Genomic DNA, 20,810 nt, shown 5'->3' with positions numbered 1-20,810 from the left:
TCACTTGATGATCCTTGCTTTTTGTTGTACATTATGAGTTGATAAGTGTGACTCGACATAATTCACCATCATGAAATTTCACTGTGGTTCAAAGATTTTTATTAATCTTCAATCATACGCAAACAAGGACACCATAAAACAGAGCATCCCTAAATTGTTTAAATTCTAAATTACTCTAATTTTCAATGTCATTTAAAACTCTGGTGGAGAGTTGCCTTATTGGCAAATAATCATATAACATCTCCTTATTTCATGTCCAAATTGTCTTATGCATGATGATTTGGTGTGATTAGATGGAGACCTGTTGGTGATCTTCTGCTATTGTCTGCTTTATGGTCGGGTTGTTGTCTCTTTGGCACATTCCCCATTTCCATTCTCAATTTTATTATTGGATGATTTGGTTGATATCATGAAGTTACCTGTCCCATGAATGATTGATCTTGAAAATAGAGGTCATCTTCTCATGATTATTATTTGTATCAATATTGATGAGAATTTGCTTATATATCTTGTTTGAAGTTAATATAATTGATCAAGACCAATGACCTTTGACCTCTACCTTTGTAAATTACTTTGATTCAGGATCATTCAGTGTGCCTTTTAAGGTAGCACTACAGTCAGAATTTTTTGACTCCAATCAACAATACACCCTTTAATCATATATATCAAAGTCAAGCCAAAGGGGGTACCCATAAAGTTTCTATTTTCATTTTTTCATTACAATTCTCATGAAAAATTGTTCTGAGAAATGACCTAAAAACTGAATTTTCCCCTTAGAACCTCTGTAAAGTCAATATAAATACAAAAATTCCACTGGGAACACCCCAGGAGTGTTCTGATACCATTACTATATCAATAGAACCACACACTTTGTGTCTTTGATGCTCTAATGCTGTAAATTTAGCATTATATGTGAACTGTCCAACACTAACTTGGCATTTGGCAGGAGTGTGACGTCACAGATTTGACCAACATCTATAATGTAGTAATTTAATATAGACAAAGCTCCGCCTCTTTCCAGACAGTCTAAGATAAGAGAATAACATGATTGACCAGCTGCATATAATCAATGCTTAACATCATTATTCTCTCTATATATATAAAGAATAATTTTCATTTAAATTTTAAAAAAGAAATAAACTATGTCTGAAATATGGTTGAACATTAAAAATGTTCATAAAAAGATCAAGAGTTAGACCATCCTCTTCTTGAAAATACACTTTTCCTCAGAATTTTTTTAATATAATGGAATTGAAAAATTACACATGAACTGAAAATTAGTTTAAATGCATAAAACTGTATTCAAACAAAGAAGACCAAGGAAATAAATTTATACAGGCAGTCAGAGGCTTTTAATACTTTCTTACTCTTTTCCATAGTATTTTTTTTGTTCATTTTTGGTAGTTTTGTTCCCTTTAGATTTTTTTTCTTTTCTCTATTCACTTTCCTGTTATATCAATTATTTTTGTTGCAGAACAATGAGATAAGACTACAATAACTATCTTATGGTCAGGGATTAGCAGCTGGACACTGGCATCAACAGATGATTGACATATTAGCCCCTCCCAAATGCCTATATATTTAGATTAATTACCATGTGCTTTTATTTACATAAGTCAATTATCAATTTACTCCCTGTTCCAATATGATAATGAATTTGGCATTTTTACAAACTGTGCAGAATAGTTCCTACTTCAAAATTATGTGATAAAAAAAATATCTTCAAAAAATCATTGTTAGACTGTAGTGCTACCTTAATATTAATATATGGCAATTAATTGTAATAAGTCTAGTGAAGTTCGCTCTATAAATATAGTTTTCTTTTGTAGTAAACAACTTATATCTGCAGGTTCAGATGAACAAAAACACTGATAAATCCCCTGCACAGAACAATATCTAAATCTTCTTCTGCAAATCTAATTAGAATAATATTTCGAATCATTTTGCTTTTTCTTGCATTTTTACTTTTGATTGTTCTTAACAAAACTTCCTTTTCCTAATTGTATGTAAGTCAATGCAGGATACTGTAATTCAGTGGTTGTTGTTTGTTTGTGTTACATATTTGTTTTCATTTTTTTATATAAATAAGGCTGTTTGTTTTCTCGTTTGAATTGTTTTACATTGTCATATCAGGGCCTTTTATAGCTTACTATGTGGTATGGGCTTTGCTCATTGTTGAAGGCCGTACGGTGACCTATAGTTATTATGTCTGTGTCATTTTGGTCTTTTGTGGACAGTTGTCTCATTGACAATCATATCTTCTTTTTTACTGTGGATTCATTTATTTTCGTGGGTACCAATTTTCGTGGTTTGAGGTAAAACTTACATATTCGTGGATATTTAATTTCGTGGTTTTGGCAAAGTCTACACTCATTCCTTTACAAAATTTGTATTTCGTTGAACATTTGAATTCGTGATTCTCCTGTACCCACGAAATCCACGAAAATTGGTATCCAACGAATATTAATGAATCCACAGTATATTATATATTTGTAATTAAGTTTGGATATAACAATTTTTTAATATAACTGTGATATGTGCAAAACTGAATTACTATGATTCACTAGAGAGTTTTAATCCCTTAACAGAACAATTCTTTCAATTAAACAACAAAAACAACAATAATATGACAGTCATATTTGCTTACATTTGTCATTGACATTTTGTAGAGATCCTTTTCCTCATTAAGTAGGACCTATTTCTAGAAATCGCAATCGATTTCTTAAGCAATCTTTTCACAGGTACTGGCAACAGTTTACATCCTTCTTGAAATTTGATTTTCTTGTATTTTAGAATTGAATATAAGGAATAACATGTGATGTGCAGTTAGCCAATCAGAATAACGTATTATAATGAAACATACATCTAATGTACTAATTTGACAAGCATTTATATGTAGATTAGTTTTCACAACTGATAAAACAAGAAATAAAACAATCCATTTTCCTTTTATATTTTTATTTATGCCTCACAAATCACATAGATCTTGTAATTAAAATATTCTTTTTCTTAACCAAATGACAAAGTTGTACATGTATTTTTTTTCACAACAGAAACATTTCTGGTTGATAAAATTTAGTTGGGCTGATAAATGATCTAGTTTCTCATAATCAAACAATTTTCACAATAAAAAAAGTTTGATTTTTCCTCACTACATATTTTACTGATATGTTCAATTTTGAATATCACCTAATTTTCCCCTGATACATTTAATATTAAATTTTAAAGTGGGCATAGTGATAAAAACTTCTTTTGAATCATTTAAAAATACAATTTATATAAAATATGATTTCAGTATCATTTATTAAAATAATATTCAAGTAAAAATATAAAACTTTAAAAAAATATTTATACTAAAAAATAGTTTCTAGTTACTTGGACGGAGATTTATGTCTACAAATACCCTAAATTTAATCTTCTATTAATAAATTAATTGAAATTTAAGCTTCACATTTAGATTTATTTTTGAAAAAGATATGACCTTAAACACTGAAATAAGTGGTAACAAAATGGTTGAATAAATTGAAAATATGTCTTTAAACAGATCTAGAATAACCTTGAGAAATTCAACTGGACATTTTCTATTTGTTTTCTATTCAGTAAACTTATTTCAACTAAGAATACAAAAAGCCTTTCTGACACTATTAACAACCTATACATATTCTATATGGGTACATAGCTGTATTCTAATTTGAATTTATATAAATTTCATAATATGACTAATACAACTAAAACATACAACAATAAACAACGATATCACAGTTTGGCAAATTGCTGTAAATGCAATATGAATATTAATTTCTAATTCACATAATAAATAATAGCTAATACATGTATATACATATTCATGAGATGCTTTTCACTTGACAGTTGTAGCACAATACTACCTTTGATTTGCAAAAATAAACTCTTTTACTCTAAATTTAATCCATACATTTCTCTTCACTAAAATATCATCAGGAGATAAGTTAAACAATCAACACCAAATTTCCTTCTGTTCAAAAGTACTAGTAAGGTATGCACACAACCAAGTTGTCTTTTTGATACTCTGATTTTTCACATATCACATTGTCTGTTTTTTGGTTTTCCCCAATTGTTCTATTTTTAGAATGTGCCATCGATCTGCATCTCTTTCTCTACAGCGTCTAATGCTGACAGGCATTGGACTGTTACATTTAATGATCCTATTTCCTCCTTTTCATTGTTAGCATCAAATACTGAAAATATAAGGTAGAATATTTTATTTCACTGAACTAGTATACAGTTTTATTTAGGGACCAGTTGAGGACCACCTCCAGCATTTTCTCCCTATGTTGAAAACCCATTTGTGGCCTACTGCTCTTTGGTCAAGTTGTTGTCTCTTTGACATATTCCCCATTTTCATTGTCAATGTCATAAATGACCAATGGCTGATATGTTTGTCTATTGAACATGTAGATGTCATACATATAGTATAACCAAAAACTTAACTAATGTTCTGTTGCTGGAATATCCTGATCTATGTAAATATTCATTTATTAGTTATTTTAGGCAAAGGAATTGTACTTACTTGGAATATCATGATCTATGACATCTTTATGGTTAATGAGTATATCTCTGATACTTACTTGGAATATCATGGTCTATGACATCTTTATGGTTAATGGGTATATCTCTGATACTTACTTGGAATATCATGGTCAATGACATCTTTATGGTTAATGAGTATATCTCTGTTACTTACTTGGAATTTCATGGTCTATGACATCTTTATGATTAGTGAGTATATCTCTGATACTTACTTGGAATATCATGATCTATGACATCTTTATGATTAATGAGTATATCTCTGATACTTACTTGGAATTATATAGTTGATGACATCTTTATGGTTAATGAGTATATCTCTGATACTTACTTGGAATATCATAGTTGATGACATCTTTATGGTTAATGAGTATATCTCTGATACTTACTTGGAATATCATGGTCTATGACATCTTTATGGTTAATGAGTATATCTCTGATACTTACTTGGAATATCATGATCTATGACATCTTTATGGTTAACGAGTATATCTCTGATACTTACTTGGAATATCATGGTCTATGACATCTTTATGGTTAATGAGTATATCTCTGATCCTTACTTGGAATATCATGATCTATGACATCTTTATGGTTAATGAGTATATCTCTGATACTTACTTGGAATAACATGGTCTATGACATCTTTATAGTTAATGAGTATATCTCTGATACTTACTTGGAATATCATGATCTATGACATCTTTATGGTTAATGAGTATATCTCTGATACTTACTTGGAATATCATGGTCTATGACATCTTTATGGTTAATGAGTATATCTCTGATACTTACTTGGAATATCATGATCTATGACATCTTTATGGTTAATGAGTATATCTCTGATACTTACTTGGAATATCATGGTCTATGACATCTTTATGGTTAATGAGTATATCTCTGATACTTACTTGGAATATCATGGTCTATGACATCTTTATGGTTAATGAGTATATCTCTGATACTTACTTGGAATATCATGGTCTATGACATCTTTATGGTTATTAATGAGTATATCTCTGATTCTTACTAGGAATATAATGGTATATGACATCTTTATGTTTAATGAGTATATCTCTGATACTAACTTGGAATATTAAACAGATATATCATGTTAAGGAGGGGTATTTGCGAAAAATACCAGTCGAGAGAATGTTAAATTTCACCAGCCCTAAGGCGAGGGAAATTCATTCTCAAGACAGGTATTTTTTCGCAAATACCCCTAAAGAACATAATATAATACACCGAATGTTAATGTTCAAAAACGCATTGATGATCGTGACGTTACAAGCGTCCAGTGGGATAGAGTATTTTTGGCAAATACCACGGCAGAGAGGGTAAAAAAGTCATATCCTTTTGGCAAATACCCCGGCGGCGTTAAAAAATGAATGATATTCATTTGATAACAGTGAATTGGTGAAAAATACACTGGCTATCAACCAATCAAAACCCATGATTCTTACGTAAGGTGTAATTACATGGTCTATGACATCTATATGGTTAATGAGTATATCTCTGATACTTACTTGGAATATCATGGTCTATGACATCTTTATGGTTAATGAGTATATCTCTGACACTGACAAATGCAATACCAATATCTTCACATTCTCCCTCGTCATCATCATCTGGGGGCTCACTAACAACTGTGAAACGAATTCTGAAAAAATATATACTTTATCTATTATCTGGGGGCTCACTTACAACTGTGAAACGAATCCTGAAATATATATACTTTATCTATTATCTGGGGACTCATTAAAACAAGTGAAACAGATCCTGAAAGATATTAAACTAAAGTTACCATCTGAAGGCACACTTGCAACACTTAAACAGATCCTGTAAATATAAGTGAATAATCTAATCATCTAGTCACTAAAATTGTGAATTAACAAAATATGTGTAAACAGAGGTATCTTCTAGCTATCAACTGGCAAATAAATGAAACTGAATCTGTTAACTATAATTATCAAGTATAAATAGTATATAGGATACAAACCTGCCACCATCAGGGTCATCAGGTAACAACATTCCAGCCAGGTATTGTCTCTTAGGGTAATTTTTAGCCATGTCAACATGGAAAGCTGAAAAAATAAACACATGGGTTAATATATAGGTCATCAGGTAACAACAATCTTGTTAGAACTCAACCGTAAGATGTTATAAAATACAATAAATTTCACAGTCATTAATTGATGTTCTTTGATTTTACAGCATCTTATGTACAACTTTCCATGGAACTAATAACAAAACAATTAGATATACAGTATAAAAAAAATTAAGCATGTACAGTTTATTTATATACAAATGTTTTCAATATTTACAAAGCAGTCAGTTTTGTTTTAATAGAAGAATCAAATGTGATCAGCTGTAGAAAATAATATTTGACAACTTTTTACTTCTTTCAATTGCAGGCAGACGAAATGAAATAGATTTATACTTACTTTTGCTGAAGTTAAAATTGATCTGTTGTTCTGCCTTTGGCTTAGGAAGAGAAAATGGAGTTTCTAGTTCATCAGCCTTGATGCCGAGGAAGTTGTACGACACAAACAGCTGACGTATACTCTCATTATCAAGTACAGATGCACCGGTAGATAGCACTAAGTGGGTTATGGTCACTGTTACAAGATTACTCTAAAATTGATAATTTGTATATTGGATAAAGATAAAATTTATTTTTCATCAACTGTCATTTTTAGAATCTAAGGCCAAGAGAATAATTAAATAAAGTTTGTCCAGATTTTGAAAATATGTCATTTGATAAAGTAGCAGAGTATATACCGTATAGAGGGTTATTTTTGCGGGTGTAACATTTTACAATTTTCATTGAATAAGGTCTACGAAATATTTTGGCGATTTTTATTTTGGCAATTATTATTTGGCGGATTCAAAACTTTTATCTTTACCTTTGCATGTACACTTTAAAATTGGCAGAATTTAATTTGGTAATTTTGATTTATCCGCAATAATAAGCCAAAATACACCCTGCAAAATAACCCCCTTTACAGTATGAAAACATGATTTAACAAAATGATTTGTGTTTTTATGAATGTATATGTATAAGTAAGCACCATAGATTTAATATTCTGATTCATAAGATATATGTTTAATTTATTGTGTGTTTCACATGTTCAAAATTGCCAAAAAACTTTCAAACTCTTATTGTTTAAGGATGTACACCTCTGAGGAGCCAAAAATTTCTAGAATTAAACTTTTTTTCTTAACCTGATTTTTAGGTTTATAAGGCTGTAACAAAACAATTGGTGAAATAAAATCATATGGTGGTGTGCTTCTTTTTTTGCTACGGCCCTTTGAAAATGCCCAATTTTGATGATTTTCTCACTTTTCATCGATTTTTACCTATTTTTGGGCTATTATCGTGAAAAAAATCACAGTTCCACAATTAAACTTTTTTTCATACTTTCCATAAAGATGAGGTGGACCAATCTGAATAAATTTAACTTACAAAAACTATAGGTAGGTGTTAATATAAGAAAGTTTTATCATATTTTGATGCTTTTTTGTGTAAAATTTACCATACTGCCAATTTTGTATTTTTATGATTTTTCTCATTTTAAAGAACAAAATGCATATTAATTCAACTTTTTTGTTATAAATGATTGAAAAAATACATATCTAAGAAATTTGAAAAGACCAAAATGAGATGGGATGTATATTATTCTTGTAAAGTCATTTTTTGTATCCCTCACCCATTTTCTCAAAATTTTTACTAAAAATACTGACTTGAATCGTCGTAAAATTTGAAAACTGGATTATTCAAAAACCGTTCATGGTAAATACACAATTTTTTCACAGAGTTATGTTTGATTATAATATTTTTAAAATTCATTGATATTTTCCACTTCTATCATATGTTTTGGAAATAATTTAAGAACGAGATTTCAACGAGACTGAACGAGACTGAAAAGTCAGAAGAATACATCCTTAACCTAACTAGAAGTATGACCAACTTTACATCAAAAATACCAGAGTTGATTAGATAATGTTTCTGGTTCTTGTGTATGATGACTTACTGGTTTATTACTTTCTTTATATTTTTTCTTTGCAGTGGGAGAAGCTACGACCATAACTCCCTCACTATCAGACTCAACAGGTGGTCTGTCTGATTCTGACTCTTCTTCTATGGGTGGAGGTAGAGATCTAAGGGTTCCTCCATCAGAGGGCGTGGCTATTGGTGTGATATCTTCTGATATTTCCTCTGTGATCTCATCTTCATCTGGGTCAGCAAACATGGTGTCAGACATCTTTGTTCCTTCCTACAATGTCATGAATCAAATAAAATTATATAGATCAAATCAGGACATTGGCAGTAATATTTAGGTTGAGAAACCTCTTGTTAAAATATTTAAGTAATACTTTAGTAACTTTTTTAAAAGTCTAAATCTGTTTTATAACTGTTTCTCAGCTTTAATAATAAGTTTGAGGTTGGTTTTTTTTTTACATTTTTCACATCTTTGTATTTTTTATGTTATAAATTCTTTACTTTTTTAATCAAGAGTTTAGAATCAACTGTTCCAAAAATATTGCTTCATAATACTTTTGCTTGTTGGTGAAAGATGGTTTTCCTGTGTGACATTATATTCCATTTATGCATACAATACCATTTCCTACTTTTTTTACTGAAATATAGTGGAATGGGTTCTTGGGATTGGATACACAAGCAATTGGGTCAGGATCCCTAATAGACCTTGAGATGAGGAACTCAGATGACGTAATTAAAATAAAAATATTAGTCCACCTACAATTGTGGATGCTGTGATTTTAAAAATAGACATAAATGAACAATAAGAACTTTTATATAGAGCTGATGTGATGAGAAAAGTAATAAGTAGATTTGACCTGAAATAAATCATTAGAAAGGACAATTTTTTTATTGAATTTTATGATCAGAATTTTGGGATTATTTCATGAGGAGAGTCACATTTTTCATCATCCTCCAGGGTCAAGCAAATTGCGAAAAAAATAATCTCACTTGCCACCCCGAAAATTTAACCAGACATGTATAAATGTATCAGCTTCAATATGAGCCATCATACATGTTCAAGTAAACAATATGGACTGGGCAACAGAGGAAATTGTTACCATTACCGCCTATGGAGAAATAATTGTAAATGTTGACCCAATAATCTTCTTTTAAATATGAAATAGTTTTATCTTCAACAAAATTTCAATTTGAAAACAACTTTGCAAAATCTCAATTATTAAAATCTTACCATTGAAGTGAGTGTGCCCTTGCCTTCATCTAAAAAAAAAAGAAGTAACATAATTAATTCAGGTCAAAAGTGATGTCTTAAAACCAAGAATAAATTTCATTTTCAATCAATACCAGAAAAGACACAGATTATGAATAGTGATAATAACATGGTGTGCTTTAATATAATGCTATTTGATTTCATCAATAAAAATGTTTTGTTATCAAATGTTTAAAAATAGTTTTCTTGATACCTACAAATGCATGGAAATTTTGATGAAAACTTAAAATCAAACAACAATGCAATGAGAGTTAGATTCTAAAATAATTATGTTTATTTTAAACTGGTAAAGAAAATACAATTTGTGATAATGATAATCATGATGAAAAATATCGCTTTAATAAATAACAAAGAAAGCAATTCTTTCAATAACTTTAATCCATTTATCAATTTGAAGGGGAAAAAAACGCATGATCACTTCTAGCAAATTAATTTCAGTAAAAAAACAGTGCATATGTTCTGCTGATAATGCCCTTGTCAAAATAACGATATGGGGGAAAGGATTCTAATAACACTTTTTTTTAATATAACAGGTCTGATGTTATTTAAAGTCTTAAAATGAAACAATGATAAATTGATATAGGACATGGTCAAGCAACACTGGTCAGATTGACATGTAATCCTTAAGTAACTTGATTTTTATGGATAGTTTAAGCTGAACTGAGCTATTGATCTGTTAGAATATCATTGCTACAAGTTTTGAGAAATAGGAAATTGATGAGTAATGAATGTGAAAACACAGCACACTCTTATAGCTTGCTAGCTTGAATGTTGATACCAAATTTAACGGTCCTCCGATTCTTGGTTCCTGAGAAATGTGTGAAGAAAATTTTAAACATGGCAAATATGTGTAAATATTTTAAGTATTTGATAAACAGAAAGTTAATAAGAAATGAATGAAAAAAATACATCACACTGGATAGCATGTTCCATGAAGTCTGATAACAGTAAAGGCTGAGGTATAGTTCTTATGAAATGCAATGAAAATTTCATACATGGTCATTATTTTGTAAAAATATATAAATATTTGGAAAACAAGTTGATGGGTTATAAAAGTCAAAATATATTATATAGTAGTTCTGATATGTACAGTAGTTTCCAATAAAAAAAATTGACATCTTGTGTTTCAAGTATTGAAGAGAGAGGGACAAATCTGTTAGATGAATCACATAGAGTTAAGCATGCATTGTGATTTGCAGAGCACAATGCTTCCATAACTTTATGAGACAATCAGGCATTAATTAGTTTACTCTCCCTCCTTATTGAAATGGGGTATAATAATATTGTTAAACTTTTATGTACTCTTACTAACCTTATCCCAAAAACTAAAGGATATATATAAATCAACTGTGAAAGAAGTTGAGTTAGATGCCCCGTGCCAGACAGACATATAATTATTCTACAGGCGAAATGATGACTCATTACTGATTGTGACTGAGCGACTGACCTCAGCACAAACTCATAAAAATTTATCAAAATCCAGGATTCTTCTAATTCAAGTGTTCAAATGTTGAACTATTAGTAAACAAAGGATTTCACAAAACAGCAATGTCTTTCATGATATAAGAAACATAATTAAAAAAAAATCAAAAACAAATGCACAACAATTCATCTTAAATATGTCGAGTTTGTAATGGATATTTATACATGCATGATACTGATGTTAGATTAATATCTATGATGTTGATATGCTTATTAGGATGCTGTTATGCCTAATAAAGACATAGCACATGAGCAAGCAATTTAATAACATTTTCACTAGACATGCAAATTACAAATTATTATTTCATCCAAATAAAAGATTCTAATTTTTATCAATCAGTAAAAATAAAAAAAATCATAGAGATTTAACCAAATTGCAATCAATTAAAGACAAACTGACTGATATATTAACATTAAGAGCCAAAGGTCAATAAAACCATTTCATGGATCCAAAAAAATTGATTACCAGTAAAATTAACAAATTTTGTAAATGTCTAAAATAACATGCAGGAGACTACACAATATTCCATACCAGATAATAACTATACATTTTAAATAACTTATATCTATATACTATAATGCATAACAAAGGGACACAACTTTCCATCAAACAGTGCAACCCTTACCCCTCAGTTAAATTTAGATAAAAATACAACCAATTGATATTAATCTTTTTCATTCTGTCAATCATTTTGGCCAAAGGAAAACAAATATTGTATTTCCAGTAACTTCTCACTGACCCTTCACTTTATAGAGGTTTGAGACTGGAAATACAAGACATCTTTTTTTGGCCTTCTTTGAAAAAAAGATTTTTGAATTTCAAAACACAAGCATTTTTTTTCATTTTTTTTGAAAATTATATATATCAAATTATTATTTCCAAATAAAATAGTAAGAGTTGCAGACGACACCTAGCACCATTCTCATTCACACCAAGCCTTTTACCTAATCTCTTCCTGGATTTAGGAACAGGTTTAGTTCCCCTTGTTGTACCTGAATGATTAATAATGATAAGGGTACAATTTAAAAGCATCACACTGAATGATAATTGGTTTAGTATTTCCCTTCCATTCCTTAAGAATTCATGTTAGGGTTAAATTTACACAACAAATCATTAGGGTTTTCCCAAATGCTTTATGATAAGGTCAATATTGAGGCTGACCAGATGCTAATTTAGAAAATTGTTTAGGCTTCTTTTTCTTTCTCACTTAATACCTAAAGAGTCATAATAAGTACAAAATTATGTTATTCTATGATAATCCACCAAAAAAACTCTTTACATTCTGCAGTTGGCAAACAAGGCATTATATCAGACATAATTCCTCAGAAAATTTGTCATTGTGGTTTTTTTGTTTGTTGTAATTGATTATTTTAGCTAATTTTACAGTAAATGCAAATCCATGAAAACAGTTTTAAAACCGAAAAACACGTTTTTATAATAAAATATAACCCGAAACTAAACTTAATACTTGCAACAGACTAACACAAAACTGGAAAAGATTATATTTAAACAGTATATCAAAAAGTATCAGTTTGGTACCAGCTTTATTAACACATAACATATTTGTAGGAACAAAAAAGGGGGTCAAACAGTTAACCTTTTGTAAACATACACAATGAAACCACACCTGTTAATGAAATCACATAATGAGTAAAATGAGTAAATGACAAATTGCAACAAATAATGAAACCACACATGTTAATGAAATCAAATAGAGATTAATATGAGTAAATGATGACAAAATGATACCAGATTTATCTCCCTTGTCAGTTACAGACTTATTTCCCTTTAGAGGACCTTTTGGAGGAAGAGATGATGTTTTTGATTTATCTGAAGCTAAAATGTAAATAGTACGATCAATATATGGTGAGATTAAAAAGATTTCAGACAATGACAATAACTTTATGTAAATCAAGCTCAGTTAAGTTATTTTTTAGATGATTAAATTCAATGTTGTATTAAAATGACCCATGAAATGATAACTTTCATGAAAACAGATTTTCACTTCCTTATCACTAATTTAGCGTTTATTGCAATAGAATGTTTCCCTTATCTCCCTCTCTCTTGTTTTATGATAATGAAAATGTGAAGGGAGTAAACTCATTGAACAAGTTATCATATGCACACTATTACCTGGTAAATTATCTCCCTTTGAAGTTGAAGTTGTTTTTTCACCTGTACATGATTAATGAAAATGATAACAAATGGAAAATGAATGACCATATAAAAAAGTTATGATAAAATCAAATATGTTCTGTTACCAAGTATTTACTTTTAGGTATTTAATGTAATAATAAACCACTGGTGATTATTACTATAATATATTCCACTCATTCTTTACTAAAATGATGAACATTTGTCTAAATCCATTAAATGGACTTGTAAATATAGGCACAGATTTGCAATATTATGATAAAACAACTATGTTAATTTAGTCAAGAAACACACTTAATACAAAAAGCTGAAAAGAAGGTAAAATGTTGAACATGAAAAACAAATTTGCAAAGTAATTAAGTGATAAGCTCTTCATCCATTACCAGTGAATATTAAACATATTAATTTGTTCAGTAATTAAATAAAAAAACAGAAAAAGAAAAGAGAAAGGCACTTCAAGTAATTTTTTTGTGATGAATTTTTTCAAATAACAAAGAGTGAATAGAAAGAGCACTTAGAAATCAGAACTTGTAAGCTTATAACAGCCAGAAGTAAAGAGAACATGAAAAAGAATTAGGTTCAGTGTGGGGATCTTCTGTGCAGTGACAACAGATAAACATAGTGTAGCAAATCTACCTGATTCAGGTGTACGTGGCTCAGAAACTCGTTCAGGTGTATGTGGCTCAGAGACATGCACAGGTGTGTGTGGTGGACTTGTTGATTTTTTACTTCGTGGAGTTCCTGATTTAGAACTACGAGGGGTGTAAACTTCTTCAACTAATAAATCAAATGATAATGATAATGATTTTTTTTAAATTTTGGTAATGAAGTTATTTGTAGATGACTTTTTTTAATCGTGTATACTGACATGTTCAATAAATTTAAATTTTTGTTTGTGTGTAAGAGCAAATTGTATAGTTCTTTGATATAATTATGCAATCCTGAAAATGTTATTTTTATGCTGTCTTCATAGGTACCTTCTATACATACACAATTCTTTAATGATTTAAACATTAACCTGGTTGTTTAGAAGTGAAAAAAACTAGCTTGAAAGTAAATGTATATAAAGATCTTCTGAAAAATGTTCCTTGATCTGTTGTCCAATATAACAACCTTTGATCAAATGACTTATTCTCTGATTGTCTAGATGACCCTGACATTGAAAGACAAATGCCAAGGTCATTAATTTACATCAATGTTGATCATACCTTGTTCTTCTGATGTTCTTCGTGACCCTGATCTTGTTGAAGGACGTGGACTATCATCTGGTGCTGTGGAATTAAGTGGCAATATTCTTAGTGCAAAGTTAATCATGGTGGGATGAAATTGTGAAATGATTTTAGTTTTTGATGTATCTGTACCTAGAGGCTATTTCAATAGATTTCTATCCCCACTGTAAGAATCTTATATACTCATCACTCCATTACAGTATTTTCCGTGTTCAGGACTTTAAAATTTGCATTTCTTGTATTTTGACAATTCTGATAATGTAAGCAGATATACGACTTGTTTGTCAGCATGGTGTTTTCCTGTGTGAATTGTGTATTTATCAAAAAAAACCTCCAGTGATAAACTGTAATTTTTAAGTTATTCCACAGAATAGTGATTGTCTGGCAAAAGTTAATGTGTTTCTCGCACAACTTGCGTGTATTTATATAAAATCGAAAATTAACAAACACACATTAGAGCAAAAAGTCAGTTAAACCCAATTTCAGACATTGTGCATCAATTACCAATATGCAATAACATATCTAGCTTAAATCATTGGTCAATTTACCAAAAAATATGATGCAATATAGAATTATTTTTTTTTCATTTTCACTTGTGTTTTTGGACATAATAATTTTTTCTGAAATATGTTGTAATATTTTTTTTTTTATTAAAATGATAGCAGAATACTTAAATAAACTTTTGAATATAGACATAATCATTTTATCATTTTATAAATTTCCGAAGTGATGAAACAATAATTTACTCATGCACATTCTTAATAAAAAAAAAGGTCTAAATTAATTTGTACTAAAAATAGAAATACTGAACCTATAACCTAGCAATGTATTTTGTTTATATGTAAAGCACATTCACACTATAACCTTCTACCATCAAAAACACATAAAATCAGCACTATACCATATTAAAGATATTAACATCAACACTATACCAACCTGGTAATGTTTCTGATTGGATAGTATCAGACATGCTTGGTAGCATACTTGAGACAGCGTCTGCTACAGCAGCATTAACAGTGGGTTGTTCTGCTGAGTCCTCTAAACGTCTAGAAACCTTTTTCTGTTTAAGAATATTTCTAATTTTAACATCATGCAAGAAATAATAAACTCAAAATAAAAAGATGAAATTCAAGTTTATGACATTGACAACTCATTTGGTTACATAAGTAAACATAAGTTTATAGTGTAATAGTCATAAACAATTTCAGCTTCCTTTCAAATAACACAAAAGTAAAAATTAATCCAAACAAAATAAACATAACATCAATGTTGTTACCTTGTAAAAACTCATCCCATTTCATAGCTAAGATCGGCCATTCTTTTCCTTTAATCTGAACAAAGTTGTAACAATAATCTAACAATTCTAAGAAAATGGCTTTACATTGATTTCCTTACAATAGTATTTTTTTCAAGTATTTTAATAATTTGTATCTACACACTTATGTACTCTCCGTCTTTATCTATCAGAAATATTTACCATAATACAAGGTTTGTAGTATGCTTGTTATCCATTATCAGGGGATTAATAAACAAATTTAATTTAAAATTAATGCATTTAAACAGAAATACAGTTTTAGGTTATTAAATTTAAGCTACAACTGACCCTTGGTTTAGCTGCTGGTGTAATGGGTGTGGCCATCATGTCAGACAGAGCTGCTACCCCTTCATGATGATCTTCCTGTCCTGTCATAGGTGTGGAGGTATGAGATGGGGGAGGGAATCTTGCTGCTATCTTACTCCTTTCCTTTGGAGTAGATGGAGGTCGGAGTGTCTCATCTAATGGTGTGTCAACTACCTTTACTGTGGCAATTGGCTCCTGGAAAAAGAGAGAAAATATATTGAAGGAGAAACAAATAGCAGTACTTTAACATCCAAAATAATATTTGCAACTGAAGTTCTTTCTTAAATTTTGATGATAATGATCGATAAGTATTAAATGCCCAGTCGGATATCGCTTGCATATCAGAACATGTTAAAGAGAGATGTAAATATGTAACTTGATTTGTGCATCACTATCAGATTTAGCTGTACTGGTCTTTACTCTCTTTAATGCTGCTTGCTTAGAGTAAAAGCAGCATATATGAATTTTAAAGTTTAGGGATTGACTAGGCTTGGGATCAAAACCTATGACTTCATGCACTCGAGGTGAGCGTGCAACCACAAAACCACCCAGGCAGTTTTTCTTTTTATTATAGAAGGATGTCAGACGCAGAATGCTCTGTATAAACATCTTTAAAGGGTACTACTATCATGCCATACTCACCTCTTTCTGAGGAAGACCACCTTTAGGAAGTAGATAAGCCTCTTGGAATCTGACATCAACCTCCATAGTACCATTGACAGTACCTCTGGGACCCTTCAGTTCAAACACCCCCTTTACACCTTTGTTGTGACACAGAGGTAACAAAGGTATCTCAGCAAAGCCAAGATAGGATGCCTGTTCTGGGTCTGTATCATCAAACACAAATATCGTCAGTTGCTGTAATGTATAGAGAAGATATCATTAAACACAAATATCGTCAGTTGCTGAAATGTATAGAGAAGATATCATCAAACACAAATATCATCAGTTGCTGAAATGTATAGAGAAGATATCATCAAACACAAATATCGTCAGTTGCTGAAATGTATAGAGAAGATATCATCAAACACAAATATCGTCAGTTGCTGAAATGTATAGAGAAGATATCATCAAACACAAATATCGTCAGTTGCTGAAATGTATAGAGAAGATATCATCAAACACAAATATTGTCAGTTGCTGAAATGTATAGAGAAGATATCTTAGCACAGTAAAGGTATGCTACCAGCTGAAAAACAGTAACATTAAATGGATTGCTACAAGAAGTTTCTATCAAATATATTTGTCAGTTTAAGATAAGTCATTTATATAATTACATATACATAATAATCATTTTGTTACATAATCATAGTTCATTCTAATTATGAGAGACAAATATTCTATGGGATAGAACCTTTATACATTGTTCTTATGTTTTAGAAGTGCAAAATTCATTTCTAAAATTAATTTTAATACACAAGACTCTAGATTGAAAGTAGAAATAAAATCATTTTCTTGCTTACCCATCAAGTAATGTAATCTTAAATACATGATTCCTTTCGTTGAACTGAAACGAGGAATGTGTCAAACACATCAAAGAGCAGAAAACAGCAGAAAATAACATTTACTAAATATTGCCATTCTACATACATTCAATAACTGTAGGGCTTAGAACTAATGTCACACAGCAACTTATAGACAAATACCTTAGTTTTCATGTACTGATCAAGGTCCGATGTCATGGCCACAGGATATGTTTTATGATCGTTGAATTCTGGGTTGTTACTAGCATGTATGATAGGTGTATCATGATCATTGTTGTCATAAAACTGGTACACACAATATGGTGATGGCTGCACACCTGTAAATAACAAAGTCACAAGGAATCAACTTCACAACTCCATCTACTACATTAAATTATTTATATCAATATGGTTAGCTTAAATGTATAATTCTCACTGATCCTAAAATTAGAACTTCTAATTTCTTTTTCATTTATGATAAACATTTTAATTATATTCATACTTACTGAAACCAAATTTTATTATTTAATTTTACATATTGTGACTCTACCAAGACTAGCAAATTTTAGTGATGTTTTGATAACTTAAAAATTGCAACAGAATAGGTTTCACAATATTAAATTATTTTTTTTAGATTTTTAATAGCAGTGTCTTCATGCAGTATTTTCTAAAACAACAATAATTAATTACTTATTTTTGTCCATTTTCAAACAATCGCAATAATAAATGCATGCACTATTCTTTTTAAAGATATGAGTATTTTTGTAATATAGTTTACCTTTCCTCCTAGACTGAAGTCCATTACAGCGTATAATTTTGATATGCATCTGGTTAATGTTATCTATCTGTTGGCGTTTCATGGCCACCTCATCTGTAGCCTCAATAGCAATCTCAGCAGCTCTCTTGTTTGTTGTTATGTAACCAAGAGCTTTCGTTCTCTCCTGCAGAAAAAAAACATGATTGTTGAGCCTGGTGCATTAATAATAATACATAATAAGGTTAACAGCAACACTAACTTCTTTGAGAATTTAAACAAAAATATTTTTGTTTCCAAGTTGACAATGACTGTGGTCTCCCGAGATAATAATAATCATAATTTTTTTACCTGGTGCGTGAATAATAATTCACACAAAAATGTCAGAAGCAAGTTTTTCCCGTCTACAGTGAATGTGGTTTCAAGATTTAAAGAATAGTCTGTCTAAATTACTTCGTACATTTGATTATCTGTAACAAGGGGGTCTCATTTGGGGGTTGTGATCCCGGATCCCGCTTACTGTTTTGTCAGTTTCCCGTATCCCTCTAGACTTCATTTTACGTTTTAACAGCACAATTATTTGACTTTAAAATGTCACGCTTACAAGAAAATCAGCAATCCAGCTTCACGCTTAGACCCCAATGAGACCCACTAACAATAATCTATTATCACTATGTGCATAATCTGTAGCAAGTCTTATTACTAACGTTTACAAAATTCATGTTATTGTTGTACCACTGATTTGTTATGATAATAGATTTCAGGTCTCAGCAAACACTTCAAAACAGTATTTTCCATTCATTTACAATCAATCTTTATTCTGTCAATGATATCTGTTTATATTAAATCTTCAGTTTAAAAATGGTTCCATGTTATCATTTCAAAGACATAAGTTATTCAATTTCTCATAATGTAAATTTTTGTTTGTTATATATTTAATAGAAAACATATGTAAAGGAGTAAGTTCGGTAAGGGCCATATTTGGCCCCAATTATAAAGTTCATTGTTTCAAGATAACAAATGCTTAAAGTTGCCTTACAGACATGTAAGAAAGTTAAACAGAACTGTTTTTGTCAAAGTTTAATTCTAACACGTTGATTTTTACATCCCAAAAAAGTCAAGATAAGGGATTTTGGTGAAATGTGACAAAATCAGCTAGATTTCAACCAAATAAAGGACCAGGAAACATAGAGTACAGGCGTCGACAAGCTTAAGATTCAAATAAGACATGTGAAATGTCTTCACCAGCATTATTTTAAAAGATCTTTGTTGTCGACGTATGCGCTCTATGTTTCCTGTCTAATGATTTATGGAAATTCACCCATTTTCATTGATTTTTTCGTGAAAAAACAATATGAGTACAACTTGTGACGTCGTAATGAAACGCAGAAACGTAAAATTTTTAACAAAATAGTTGATATCCTAGCTAGTCAATGTATTGGCTATAATTAAGCGTGATATTGGTCGATAAATCCGAATTTTAAATTTACGCAAAAACACGGGGCCATTTTAAGACCTTATCGAACATACTCCTTTCACCAACTGAAATCAATATGAATTGAGCTTTTACCTTGTAGAGTCTGAGGGCCTGTTCCATTGGTACTCGTAACCTAATCCAGTATTCTACCATACCCAAACTAATACCTGATCCTGTAGAATCTACACCTGTTAATAAAACATATCTGTTTGTAACATAGGATTTCTAAATAGTTCTTCATATATTCTATACCTCAGTTTGAAAGATCTTATAGAAAATTATCATGTTATCAAGATACAATTGTAACTAGGAAATCTGATACTTATTTATATCTGAAAAAAACTTGAAGGTACATTGCAACCTTAACAATGGTTAAGAAATATCTGTAAGTGTTGTTTTTCCTTAAACTTTTATATACACAGAAAGTTGTAATTGAAAAATTTGTCATAAATCATAAATAGACCTCAAAACATATGTGATGCTGCCTTCACTGATTTTTTTGTTCTCCATTTTATATCTAAAACAAGTGAGGTCAATTACATGTTTTATTTCATATCAATGAGTCATATTTTTTACCAATTATTTATTCAATTTATCATTTGTAGAAAACCCTACCTATGAGTGTAGCAGTTCCATGGATTCTACCATGTGGTTTATCAAATATATCTTTAAATACCATCTGGCAAGCAGCCACTGTTTTGTAATCCTGTCCAAATGATTGATGGAGTTCCATGGTACAAGATTCCTAGAAAAGAAAATCAGGTTGTATTTTTCGTGTTGATGTATTGGT

General features: G+C 30.3%; 1 protein-coding gene across 8 annotated transcripts in view; it reads right to left on the bottom strand.

The window, feature by feature from the left end:
• Nucleotides 1-2,941: 2,941 nt before the first annotated feature.
• The window catches only part of LOC134720832 (protein fantom-like), a 36,693-nt gene continuing 18,824 nt past the window's right edge, over nucleotides 2,942-20,810 (bottom strand). Inside the window, exons 23-39 of one of the 8 annotated variants that reach the window (XM_063583376.1) lie at nucleotides 20,636-20,765; nucleotides 20,114-20,208; nucleotides 18,568-18,730; nucleotides 17,973-18,127; nucleotides 16,969-17,184; nucleotides 16,309-16,521; nucleotides 15,642-15,765; nucleotides 14,685-14,747; nucleotides 14,113-14,253; nucleotides 13,456-13,497; nucleotides 12,267-12,314; nucleotides 9,801-9,829; nucleotides 8,601-8,843; nucleotides 7,011-7,200; nucleotides 6,566-6,650; nucleotides 6,093-6,226; nucleotides 2,942-4,217 (exon numbers count right to left, since the gene is read on the bottom strand). In XM_063583376.1, the coding sequence (XP_063439446.1) occupies nucleotides 4,105-4,217; nucleotides 6,093-6,226; nucleotides 6,566-6,650; nucleotides 7,011-7,200; nucleotides 8,601-8,843; nucleotides 9,801-9,829; nucleotides 12,267-12,314; nucleotides 13,456-13,497; nucleotides 14,113-14,253; nucleotides 14,685-14,747; nucleotides 15,642-15,765; nucleotides 16,309-16,521; nucleotides 16,969-17,184; nucleotides 17,973-18,127; nucleotides 18,568-18,730; nucleotides 20,114-20,208; nucleotides 20,636-20,765 (2,184 nt within the window). In that variant the 3' untranslated portion in view covers nucleotides 2,942-4,104. Of the gene's footprint in view, nucleotides 4,218-6,092; nucleotides 6,227-6,565; nucleotides 6,651-7,010; nucleotides 7,201-8,600; nucleotides 8,844-9,800; nucleotides 9,830-12,266; nucleotides 12,315-13,455; nucleotides 13,498-14,112; nucleotides 14,254-14,684; nucleotides 14,748-15,641; nucleotides 15,766-15,981; nucleotides 16,037-16,308; nucleotides 16,522-16,968; nucleotides 17,185-17,972; nucleotides 18,128-18,567; nucleotides 18,731-20,113; nucleotides 20,209-20,635; nucleotides 20,766-20,810 lie in introns of all 8 variants that reach the window. The other 7 variants (XM_063583378.1, XM_063583377.1, XM_063583379.1 and 4 more) reach the window with 7 other exon arrangements.

This window comes from Mytilus trossulus, chromosome 6 (genome assembly GCF_036588685.1).
Source record: "Mytilus trossulus isolate FHL-02 chromosome 6, PNRI_Mtr1.1.1.hap1, whole genome shotgun sequence".
Classification (NCBI taxonomy): Eukaryota; Metazoa; Mollusca; class Bivalvia; order Mytilida; family Mytilidae; genus Mytilus; species Mytilus trossulus.
Note: the sequence above shows the minus strand (reverse complement) of the source record. Positions and strands in the feature narration are given on the sequence as shown.